This window comes from Carassius carassius, chromosome 47 (assembly GCF_963082965.1).
Source record: "Carassius carassius chromosome 47, fCarCar2.1, whole genome shotgun sequence".
NCBI classification, from domain to species: domain Eukaryota; kingdom Metazoa; phylum Chordata; class Actinopteri; order Cypriniformes; family Cyprinidae; genus Carassius; species Carassius carassius.
In genome coordinates this window covers 7,173,288-7,186,149 of record NC_081801.1, presented here as the reverse complement: position 1 = coordinate 7,186,149, position 12,862 = coordinate 7,173,288, and the positions used below count along the sequence as shown (strand labels likewise).

At 40.5% G+C, this 12,862-nt stretch overlaps 1 protein-coding gene across 1 annotated transcript in view; it reads left to right on the top strand.

Annotated features, from left to right (window-relative positions):
* Window positions 1–12,454, top strand: part of LOC132130735 (matrix metalloproteinase-17-like) — a 70,635-nt gene extending 58,181 nt beyond the window's left edge. Inside the window, exons 6-10 of the mRNA XM_059542528.1 lie at window positions 5,334–5,436; window positions 6,804–6,886; window positions 7,544–7,696; window positions 8,402–8,659; window positions 11,835–12,454. Coding sequence (XP_059398511.1) covers window positions 5,334–5,436; window positions 6,804–6,886; window positions 7,544–7,696; window positions 8,402–8,659; window positions 11,835–12,157 — 920 coding nt within the window. The 3' untranslated portion in view covers window positions 12,158–12,454. The remainder of the gene's footprint in view (window positions 1–5,333; window positions 5,437–6,803; window positions 6,887–7,543; window positions 7,697–8,401; window positions 8,660–11,834) is intronic.
* The last annotated feature ends 408 nt before the right edge of the window (window positions 12,455–12,862 follow it).

Genomic DNA, 12,862 nt, shown 5'->3' with positions numbered 1-12,862 from the left:
TTGGGCTGTGGTGCTGGAACGGTGGCCAATTTGGGCATTGGCGCTGGGTTAGCGGCCACCTTGTGCTGTGGTGCTGGACCGGTGGCCAATTTGGGCTGTGGCGCTGAACCGGTGGCCAATTTGGGCATTGGCGCTGGGCTGGCGGCCATCTTGGGCTGTGGCGCTGGAAAAGTGGTCAATTTGGGCATTGGCGCTGGGTTAGCGGCCATCTTGTGCTGTGGCGCTTGGCTGTTAGCCATCCTGGGCAGTGGTGCTGGACTGGTGGCCATCTTGGGTTGTGGCGCTTGGCTGGTTGCCATCCTGGGCAGTGGTGCTGGGCTGACGACCACCCCGCCGGAAGAGACCGAAGTGGCTGGGGCATCCCACCGAAGCCGATGCTGCAGGTAGCGCACGAATTCCCAGAATTCCAGTGTCTCTAACTGCGCCATCTCCTCATGAGACACTGGATCATCCAGCCCGCCATTGAAATAGTCCTTGAGGGCCGCATCGTTGTAGCCCATGCCCTCGGCCAGGGACCAGAACACCTGAGCCAGGGCACCCACTTCATTGCCCTCTTGGCGGAGGGTGATCAACCGAAGGTACTTGGTTCGCCGCTCCGCCATCTTGGCTGGGGAACGGAAAAATGACATACCACTGGTTCCTAGTGTGACGGAGTCCTTCTGTCACTGTCACGGCCGCTGATACAGGAAACCAGAAGATAGAACCAATTGCAGGTAAGTCATTTATTAAAGGGTAAACCAAAGAGGTAAACAGTCCAGGCAGGGTCAAAACCAGAATATCGAACATAAACAAGACACGAAGACAAGGCAAAGCAAGGCAAGAAGCGACGGACATGAATAACTATAGGACATTAAACAAGGACTCCGTAACACAGACTCAGACAGACCGGGTATAAATACACAGAAGGATAATGAGGGAACAGGAGACAGGTGGGGAACAATCAATTACTAACAAGGAGGAAGGTGACCAAATAAGGGAACAGGAAGTGATAAGGTGACAGACACCGTGAGAAAGGGGGACATCTAGTGGAAACCCAGGGACACAACCCAGACACTGTGACAGGTTATGGATAGGGAAATGAAATACTCTTAGTGTTGCAGCCAGTCGCTGACGCGCTCAAACATAATTCCTCGAGTCCGTTTCATTCCATTGAAGTTTTTTATTGCATGTCATGTGAATAATTGTACCTGAATTTCCAGTGGTTTTATTGTCTTACCGTACAGCAAGGAGGGTGATGGAGCTTTCAATGAATAATCCAAAATTGGTTACGGGATAAATGAGCGGTCAAAGAAAATATACGGCTGCACCTCGCTAGCCACGACAAATCACTTTCAAAAAACCTGAGCTCCGTCTTAGATTGAACCCATAAAATAGGTGCTGCAGTCACCTGTTTGCTGGTGGGCGGGTTCAGTAACGCACGCCTCCATGTTGCACTCATAGAAAAGCAAAACCAAAGCAATATTAAAGCAAGAAAATCTGAATATAAACAAATGTAACATAACCACACCAAACTATTGTTAACAAAACACATTATTATCATAATTCAACTCAAACCATAATAAAGCAAGCAAGTATGGCTCCAACAGGATAGAAGGATCAAGATGGGCTCAAAGACAAACAGTTAGTTCCAGGAGCTCTGGAACTCAGAGTAGTAATGCAGGTGAATGTGGGCCATATAATATATCCATGTGTAGTTTCAGCAGTTTAATGAGTGTGCACATTAAATACCACTGCTTTTTAATTAATAAGTGACGTGACATTCAGCCAAGTATGGTGACCCATACTCAGAATTCGTGCTCTGCATTTAACCCATCCAAAGTGCACACACACAGAGCAGTGAACACACACACACTGTGAACACACACGGAGCAGTGGGCAGCCATTTATGCTGCGGGGCCTGGGGAGCAGTTGGGGGTTCAATGCCTTGCTCAAGGGCACCTAAGACGTGGTATTGCCAGCCCAAGATTTGAACCCACAACCCTAGGGTTAGGAGTCAAACTCTCTAACCACTAGGCCATGACTTCCCCCAACACTTATTAACACCTTATGTGCTGCTGAGATTGATTTTACTGTCTTTATTTTAATAATAGTATTTCATAGTTAACTCTGCTTGTCGGATTGATCTCTTGAGAAAAAGATCCCAGTAATCTCAGGTGTCTTCTTGTATGTTTCATCTCAATATTGCCTCAAGTTGTGCTCTGACATTTCAATATGAACTGAACTAAATAGTCTCCAAAGGCCAAATTATCCCAGCCATGGGCATTGGCGCTGGGTTAGCGGCCATCTTGTGCTGTGGCGCTTGGCTGACGGCCATCTGGTGCTGTGGCGCTAGGCTGACGGCCATCTTGGGTTGTGGAGCTGAACCGGTGGCCAATTTGGGCATTGGCGCTGGGCTGGCGGCCATCTTGGGCTGTGGTGCTGGAACGGTGGCCAATTTGGGCATTGGCGCTGGGTTAGCGGCCACCTTGTGCTGTGGTGCTGGACCGGTGGCCAATTTGGGCTGTGGCGCTGAACCGGTGGCCAATTTGGGCATTGGCGCTGGGCTGGCGGCCATCTTGGGCTGTGGCGCTGGAAAAGTGGTCAATTTGGGCATTGGCGCTGGGTTAGCGGCCATCTTGTGCTGTGGCGCTTGGCTGTTAGCCATCCTGGGCAGTGGTGCTGGACTGGTGGCCATCTTGGGTTGTGGCGCTTGGCTGGTTGCCATCCTGGGCAGTGGTGCTGGGCTGACGACCACCCCGCCGGAAGAGACCGAAGTGGCTGGGGCATCCCACCGAAGCCGATGCTGCAGGTAGCGCACGAATTCCCAGAATTCCAGTGTCTCTAACTGCGCCATCTCCTCATGAGACACTGGATCATCCAGCCCGCCATTGAAATAGTCCTTGAGGGCCGCATCGTTGTAGCCCATGCCCTCGGCCAGGGACCAGAACACCTGAGCCAGGGCACCCACTTCATTGCCCTCTTGGCGGAGGGTGATCAACCGAAGGTACTTGGTTCGCCGCTCCGCCATCTTGGCTGGGGAACGGAAAAATGACATACCACTGGTTCCTAGTGTGACGGAGTCCTTCTGTCACTGTCACGGCCGCTGATACAGGAAACCAGAAGATAGAACCAATTGCAGGTAAGTCATTTATTAAAGGGTAAACCAAAGAGGTAAACAGTCCAGGCAGGGTCAAAACCAGAATATCGAACATAAACAAGACACGAAGACAAGGCAAAGCAAGGCAAGAAGCGACGGACATGAATAACTATAGGACATTAAACAAGGACTCCGTAACACAGACTCAGACAGACCGGGTATAAATACACAGAAGGATAATGAGGGAACAGGAGACAGGTGGGGAACAATCAATTACTAACAAGGAGGAAGGTGACCAAATAAGGGAACAGGAAGTGATAAGGTGACAGACACCGTGAGAAAGGGGGACATCTAGTGGAAACCCAGGGACACAACCCAGACACTGTGACAGGTTATGGATAGGGAAATGAAATACTCTTAGTGTTGCAGCCAGTCGCTGACGCGCTCAAACATAATTCCTCGAGTCCGTTTCATTCCATTGAAGTTTTTTATTGCATGTCATGTGAATAATTGTACCTGAATTTCCAGTGGTTTTATTGTCTTACCGTACAGCAAGGAGGGTGATGGAGCTTTCAATGAATAATCCAAAATTGGTTACGGGATAAATGAGCGGTCAAAGAAAATATACGGCTGCACCTCGCTAGCCACGACAAATCACTTTCAAAAAACCTGAGCTCCGTCTTAGATTGAACCCATAAAATAGGTGCTGCAGTCACCTGTTTGCTGGTGGGCGGGTTCAGTAACGCACGCCTCCATGTTGCACTCATAGAAAAGCAAAACCAAAGCAATATTAAAGCAAGAAAATCTGAATATAAACAAATGTAACATAACCACACCAAACTATTGTTAACAAAACACATTATTATCATAATTCAACTCAAACCATAATAAAGCAAGCAAGTATGGCTCCAACAGGATAGAAGGATCAAGATGGGCTCAAAGACAAACAGTTAGTTCCAGGAGCTCTGGAACTCAGAGTAGTAATGCAGGTGAATGTGGGCCATATAATATATCCATGTGTAGTTTCAGCAGTTTAATGAGTGTGCACATTAAATACCACTGCTTTTTAATTAATAAGTGACGTGACATTCAGCCAAGTATGGTGACCCATACTCAGAATTCGTGCTCTGCATTTAACCCATCCAAAGTGCACACACACAGAGCAGTGAACACACACACACTGTGAACACACACGGAGCAGTGGGCAGCCATTTATGCTGCGGGGCCTGGGGAGCAGTTGGGGGTTCAATGCCTTGCTCAAGGGCACCTAAGACGTGGTATTGCCAGCCCAAGATTTGAACCCACAACCCTAGGGTTAGGAGTCAAACTCTCTAACCACTAGGCCATGACTTCCCCCAACACTTATTAACACCTTATGTGCTGCTGAGATTGATTTTACTGTCTTTATTTTAATAATAGTATTTCATAGTTAACTCTGCTTGTCGGATTGATCTCTTGAGAAAAAGATCCCAGTAATCTCAGGTGTCTTCTTGTATGTTTCATCTCAATATTGCCTCAAGTTGTGCTCTGACATTTCAATATGAACTGAACTAAATAGTCTCCAAAGGCCAAATTATCCCAGCCATGCTATCCACACTGATTTTATAGCTCGATTCTCTTCCTGTATTATATATCAGCAGTTGATATACGGTAACAGTCTCATTTGTGTCTCCTTTTTAAAGAGGAGTATCTGATACAAAGTTAAGTAAAAAATACGACATAACTGAAAACTAAGAAAAAGTCATAGTTTCATAATTAATATTTGATTAATTCATAATTAAATCATATATATATGATTTATGTTGCATGCATGTTTTTAAGGCCAAATTTTGTTTATACGTTATCATATGATTATAAAACCTGTTAAGTGTTAACCAGACACAAACTATATATATATATATATATATATATTTTTTTTTTTTTTCTTTAAGCTTTTAAAATTACCCAGACAGGATTCTTTGAAAATATTTTTTTTTTTGACTGCATTTTGTTGGTTTTTAAACTTTGTGCTCATCAGCTTAGTTTTATTTTTACTGGCACATCATTACTCATACATTTTATCTGTCTTATGTGGCAATGCAATAGGTCTGCAAAACTCATTTTTCTGAGTCTGGCTGTTTTCTCTAACTTTGAGTGATTATTTGAGTGTCATAAAGTTTTTCCAAAATTAAAGACTGTACTTAGTGTGTGCTCCTCTCAGAAATGAGGCGATTTTATGCTTTTGTGTAAGTTGAACTATAGCCTTGTGTTTTATCAGGTGTTCGGGAGTCCGTATCGCACACGATGCAGCCAGATGACCCCTCTCAAACGGCCGAACCTCCCGTCCTGCTTGACCTCCCCAAAAACAGATCCACAATACCGTGAGTCAACAAGCATGCACCCACAAAACCCCCTCTCCTCTGGCCAGCGTGTCTTGAATATTTTGAATCGTAGACGTAGCAGTCTATCATATAGAAAGAGAGTATGTATGGACTTCATAATGTGCATGCAACTGCACTCAACCTTCCTGAAGCAAATACCAGGATGACACAAATTACAGAATCAATTCCTGACTCCTAGTAAGCAAGCATTTAGCTACTCTGAGAGCATCGTGCACCTCTCTATTTCTCCATCTTGATGGCAGACGTGTGAGACAGGAAGGTTTTGTTTGACCAAGGTCAGTAATAAATATAGCATTACTCTCAGAGAGCTCATCTAATAAACTGTGAATGAAGATCTTTGTTAATAAAGTGTCAGATGAGTTCCAGCTCACAAAAGCAGCTCTGTGACCATAATTGCTCCATCATTAGCATCCCAGTCACGTTAAAGTGTTAAGTAAGTCATTAGCCGAGGGGATAACGCATTCAGAGATTCTGTTGCAAGTTGGTTATAACAGCTTTATTGATTTGCCCAATCTTAAACCAAGCTCATAATAAGGACTGGTTGCAAATAGCCATAGCTAGCCAAAAATATTCATATGCAGATTTATGGTAAAAGTGCTAATGCTTTCAAAAAAGCACTGATGGCTTGTGCTAATTCAGAACTGGATATTTAAATGGTGGCGTAAGAAAGAAGTGCATATTTTAGAGAACCAGAAAAATGTGTCAGCTGTAGTATACACTATTTTATTTTATATTTTAATTTTTATATATTTTTTATTAGTGTATTTTCGATTACATTTACTTTCTATTTTGTTTATATTTTTATCATTCAATTTGTATTTATTTATTTATTTATTTTCTATTTATTTTTTTATTTAATTTTTCCTTTTGCTTTTATTTGTTTTAAATAACTTTATTTTATTTTATTTATATATATATATATATATATATATATATATATATATATATATATATATATATATATATATATATATATATATGTATATATGTATGTATATATGTATGTATATATATATATATAGCCAGAAGGAGTAGTTAAGACATCTACCAGTAGGCCACGTAAACCAACTAAATCATGACTCTTCGGCTATTTTCAAAATCGTTGACTCTGGATCATGTAATTATTCAAAATTACACAGCATTGAACTTCTTTATTGCATTGAGGCTGCATGACCACCTCAAGGTGTGCATAAATTTGAAATAATTCAGTGGTCTGTCGTCAATTATTCCTTCCATAATCAATGATTTACACAAACACTTCTACTGGTGAAAGTCTTTTGCTCTTGTGAAACAATTTGTTTTAAGTTTATCCATTTCATTTCTTTTCTCTTGTAATTTTTTCACAGACCTGACCATGATGCCCCAGACAGATGCACTAGTTACTTTGATGCAGTAGCCCAGATTCGAGGGGAGGCCTTCTTTTTCAAAGGTAAGAGCACCCTGAATTCCACAGTGAACTCAATAGCCATAGCAATAGACCAAGTATAAAGTAAATATCTTGCATTGTTAAAATAAAATGAATGTAATAAAAAAAAGCATAATTGGATGAGATATGGTTAAAACTGATAACTAAGATGATATTAAGATATTAATAACTGATATTAAGATACAATATATATTGAGTTTATTTTTGAAACCTGTTTAATTATCCCATTTGAATTAAGTTAAAAGTTTAAGCATGAACATTTGAATAAAATAAAATATTAAAAATAAATACATTTTCAAACTAAGGACTTCAAATCAGTTTTGTGGACACACACACACACACACATAAAAAAAAATGTATTTTTTTTTTATCATGAATTAGAATTTCTTGAACTTGGACTGCTGTGAAATTGTATTGGTTTCCTGTTTGGTCATGAAGGTGCTGTCTGCAGACAACTGCTATCTGCATTTTGATATATTATCATTTGTGCAGTGTATTTGCTTGGCTGGTTCTGACCGTCCTCCACACTGCACCCGGGCATGCACACATTCCACGCTTTATTAATCACTGTCCCTTAAACATCATATGATAGCACATAATTACACCATAAGCATAAACACACCAATAACCACACATTCTTATTGTCAAACCTCTCGTCAGGGAAGTATTTTTGGCGTCTGACGCGTGAGAAGCATCTGGTGTCATTAAGGCCAGCTCAGATCCATCGTTTCTGGAGGGGGTTGCCTGTTAATCTGGACAGCGTGGATGCTGTATACGAGAGACCTGGAGACCATAAGATAGTGTTCTTTAAAGGTAAATACCTGGATTTCACCTTTTATTAAGTTAATATTTAATGTCACCCTTCAATATAACCTTTACTTTAATTATTACTCATACATCTTGACTGGTTTGTCAGAATTTCAAATCCTTAAGTATAAAACTCTGGCACATAACTCACCCTTAACTGAATGAGTGCAACTCCTTAGCATTGTGGTGTCGAGAGTTTTGCACAACACATTAACTTCAGAAAATGTCCAAATCTAGTTTTACACTGTGATTTTTTTTGCCGGGGGCAGTCAGTAATCAGAGGTAATTCCACAGTTAAAGAGATCAAGAACATCTATCAAAAGCTCTTTAAAATGATTTTGTGCAATATTTCAAAAAGACCCTCTGATAATGTAGTTAATTCCAAACATTTTAAGCAAAATGCTCCCTAGGGCGTAAACACTCACTCGAAGAAAAAAAATGTAAATTATTGGATTTCTCAAGTTATGTAAATGTCATTTTTAATAAGAGCTAGACTATAAAGCAAACAATGTCCTTCAGAGATATAATGCGAGAGTGTTTTGAAGTCGTATCTCAAATCCAATTTCAGCACCAAAGCAAGCAGGTAAACAGAACTTGTTATGTATATTTAGAGCATTTAAATGTATTTCACAGCAGGTCTGGGTTTTCTAATATGGTCTGCTGGTAGCCTACAGTTTCCCACCTCACAATAAGTCATTCTAAATTCTTTAGGTGGGAAATATTGGGTGTTCAAGGACAATAATGTTGAAGAGGGCTACCCACGGGCTGTCACTGACTTTGGACTGCCTACGGAAGGAGTGGATGCAGTATTTGTCTGGTTGCACAATGAGAAGACTTACTTCTTCAAGGACAACCGTTACTGGCGCTATGATGACCATCTGCGACACATGGACCTCGGCTACCCAAAAGATACGGCGCTGTGGAAAGGGATCCCACCTCAACTGGATGATGCCATGCGGTGGTCTGACAGTAAGTATTGTGAATCGTACAATGTCTCTTGAATTTTAAGCAACTCTCCTGGATGTTATCCTTGAAAGCTATAAAAAAAAATTAATCGTTTTCCTTCCCGGATAAAAAGGCCGACATGAATTTTCATTCTTGTCTAGGTTGCATACCGGTTTGCTTTTGAACTAGTGAAGTGACATTCAGCCAAGTATGGTGACCCATACTCAGAATTTGTGCTCTGCATTTAACCCATCCGAAGTGCACACACACAGAGCAGTGAACACACACACACACACTGTGAGCACACACCCGGAGCAGTGGGCAGCCATTTATGCTGCGGCGCCCGGGGAGCAGTTGGGGGTTCGATGCCTTGCTCAAGGGCATCTAAGTCGTGGTATTGACGGTGGAGAGAGAACTGTACATGCAATCCCTGCCGGCCCGAGACTCGAACTCACAACCCTTCGATTGTGAGTCCGATTCGCTAACCACTAGGCCACGACTTCCCCAAACTAGGTGGAGGACAGCACAGCCAAAAACTTTTGTCTGCAGAAAAAAAAGGTAACGACACAAAACATTAAAGACAAGTAATTTAGAGCATGTCTATTAACTTTAAGACTGTTGATATGTTCTTAAAAGTTGACAAAATCAGCTTTTTGTAGTATCATTTTGGAAAATGGAACAAAATGTTGGTGTACGCAGATGTCCAATAAAATGTCTTGCCACCTAAATAATTAATACTGTGTATAAATGCCCCAAAATAGCAATAGCAAATCAGTTTTTTTTTTTTTTTTTTTCCAGTGACATATAAAAAAGCTGTTAGGTGATTTTAAACATTTAGCACCTCGGCATGTGTTATTTTAGTAATATTTATACTATTATTTATAGTGTTTATTAATATTGGGAATCGGATTTTATTCTTATATTTTCAGTTTTCATATTTGTTTCATTTTTATTTAGTGATTTTATGTTCTTTTATCTTTTTAAATGAGTTTTGGTGTTTTGTAATATTTTTATTTAGCTTTATTTTATTTCTGTTTTATTTTTTTGTAATATTAAGTCTTCTTTTTCTTTAACTATTATTTCAGTTTGTTGACGTGACAAGATTTCTAATTTTCTTTTTTTTTCAGATATATTTCAATTAACAAACTTTTTTTGTTATTATCAAAACACTTTTAATAGTTTTGGTTAACAATAACAACACTGTTCTGCATGCTCTCAGCTTCCAGTTTCAATTAAAAACTCAGTAAAGAAAACTAGGCTTATCAAGAAAATAAAAATCCTTATAATAGCCACTTTCCTCTTAAAATTAATTAAAATTAACTATTATCTTCTATCATGTTCAGTACATATTCAGTAACATCTCAAAAATGGGTCTTTAATGCTGTATATGTAATTCAAAGGGATTGTGCACAGTTTTACGACCCTGATTCCTCTTGGAAGATATGATTGTATTTAGGTGGAGAGGATGTTAGCCAGGCAGGTGTTTGATTGTGTGGTTGTCATAGCAGCAGTTTTGAGGTCTATGTGAGCAGAATTGAGAAAGGGGCATAATGTCCTGTCATGCCTAATGCATGGCATTGTGTCTAATGCACAGTGAGCTCCTTGTGTCCTCTAAAATGAAGAACAGACATTTTTAATTCTGTGGTGGAACGAATCAAGCCTGTGTTAAATAAAAGCAATGCTTGCAAAGCACATAGCCCAAGTACTTTCATGTAAAAACACACATATATGTTCTGTTTTTTCCTTAGTCAATTTTTTTTTTTTTTACAAATGGCAAGTTTTAGGACACATTTAATTTTTGTTTGTGCTGTTTTTTGCACATTGCTCATTCACACACAAGCATAGTTTTAGGCTACAATTGACACAAGATATTTTCCCATGTGGTTCCTCTGTAAGCATAGTGTGGGGCAGGGAAGGTGTTTCATCAGGTGTTGTCCTCTGAGGCTGTGCCAACCCCACAGGAAGAGCTCTGAACGAGGAGTGAGAGCAGGCCACAGTGACAGTCCCTGGCCTCCGAGGGAGGGAAAGGGTATCAGCCTGAAGAGGTGCTGGCAACAGAATCCTCTTCAAATAGTCAGCACTGAAAGCCAATTTCACCTGCAGAGTGAGACAGAGAGAGATAGTAAAGCTCTTTTTCAGATGGGACAAATGCAAGCATTAGGCTGAACCTGAGGAACAGGCTTTCATCAAGTTGCGAAATGTGGTGATATCCATTGGTGATTCTAGACTCTATCTAGAGGGCTATTGTCTCGTGTCTTATTCTCCGTAAAACAATTCATTGAAAATGAATGAATAAATGAATGAATAGGTGGCCTCTTAAAAAAAATCAGAATCTTAATAGTTATTCAGAGACACTGGAGCCAGAGGTGGAACATTCTGTAGAATGAAATCTATGGACGTTGGATCTTGTATAGCCACGGATATATTCTTCCATCTCGATAACCCAGTGTGTCTCTATTGAATTTCTTAAACTTGATTTAGCAAATCTCTTGCAAAGCAAGGCTCTTTTCCAAAGCAATGCGATTCTTCAAATAATGATCTTTAGTCTCTAATTCTGAGCCAAAGTCCTCAGGATCCTTAAGAAAATTGCCTCACAATCTTGAAAGGAAAATGAACTGGTAATTGCTTGATTATCAGTCAACTTATTCATGTAGGCAAAATTGGACCTAATCCAAAAAAAGGAAAAAGGATAAACACCGATGGCAGCAGAAAAACAGAAATCCAATAAGTAAAAAAATATGAAAAACTTCTGTGCCAATTGAGTAAAACAGAAAATATAATTGGGTGCCTAGATTCGATAAATAGAGAAAAAAAATACAAAAAGAAAAAAGGAATCCACACAACAAACAAAATACAAAGATCAAGGTCCTTTGAACAAAAATATCGTTTTTGTCAGCCAATCAGTTCTTAAACAACTACGAATGTAAAACAGACCATCTGTATCCACAGACTACAGACTTGAGAAGCACTGACCAAATCATATTCGACTACAGTATTACTGGGGGTCAAGCCCCCCAAGGCTCAAATTCTAGTATTTCCCAGGGTGGTCTCAAAACTGGAAATAGAGTTGACAAAAGCCGCAGAGGGAAAAGTGAAACCATAATAATGTGTATGCCAGATGAAAGCAAGTCTGAAAAATCCATTCTACGCATCAACCTGCATTTTATTTCTTGGTATTTTTCACTTTCTCTCTTCCCAGGAGCATCATATTTCTTTAAGGGAAAGGAGTACTGGCGTGTGGCAGGCAGTGATATGGAGGTTGAAGCGGGTTATCCGCGTCCCATCGGCAAGGACTGGCTGATGTGCACAGAAATGCAGTCGGACTCCCCGGAGATGCAGAACAACTCAAACACAAGGCTTCACGGGCAGCACCACGCAGACCATGCAGAAAATGGCTATGAGGTGTGTTCCTGCACTTCGGACTCAGCCTCCCCATTGGGGACGCGACTGACCTTCTCGCCCACCTGGGTTTTAGCGCCGCTCTGGACACTCACACTCGTTCTCTCCTCTGCTCCTCTCTGATAAGTGCAGAGCCACAGGCCTGTACTGAAAAAGACTCCAGGAGCAGAACATACAGCAGCCTGTGGGTAAAGAGAGTGTTAAAATGCTCTGGAAAAGCCTTTTGACAGCACCGGACTGATGGAAAGTCCTCAGCACTTCAGTAAAGAGAGGGATTAGATCACATTCACATTTTCTTTTTCTTTTTCTGTTCTTTTTTTTTTTGGGGGGGGGGGGGGGGTGATACTTTCTGTTTATGTTTTTTATAGAGAATGGAAATTCTATTATTACTATTATTATTATTATTATTATTATTATTGGTGATAGCTATTGCTTATCTGAACAAAGGGTGAAAAATGAGAAAAATTGCTGCAGATTAGCCATCAGGCTATCCAAAATGTAGTTGAGTTTGTTTCTTCATCGGAACAGATTTGCATAACTTTAGCGTTACATCACTTACTCACCAATGGATACTCTGCAGTCAATGGGTGGCATCCAAACTGCTGAAAAAAACGTCATAATAATCCACAATTAATCTATATATCTCCAGTCCATGAATTAACATATTTTAATGTAGTGTAAATCTGTGTGTTTGTAAGAAACAAAGACATTAAATGATGGACTGGACTCTCATTCTGACAGCACCCATTCACTGCAGAAGAATCTATTGGTGAGCAAAGTGATGTAATGTTAAGTTTCTACAAATCTATTCTGATGAAGAAACAAGTT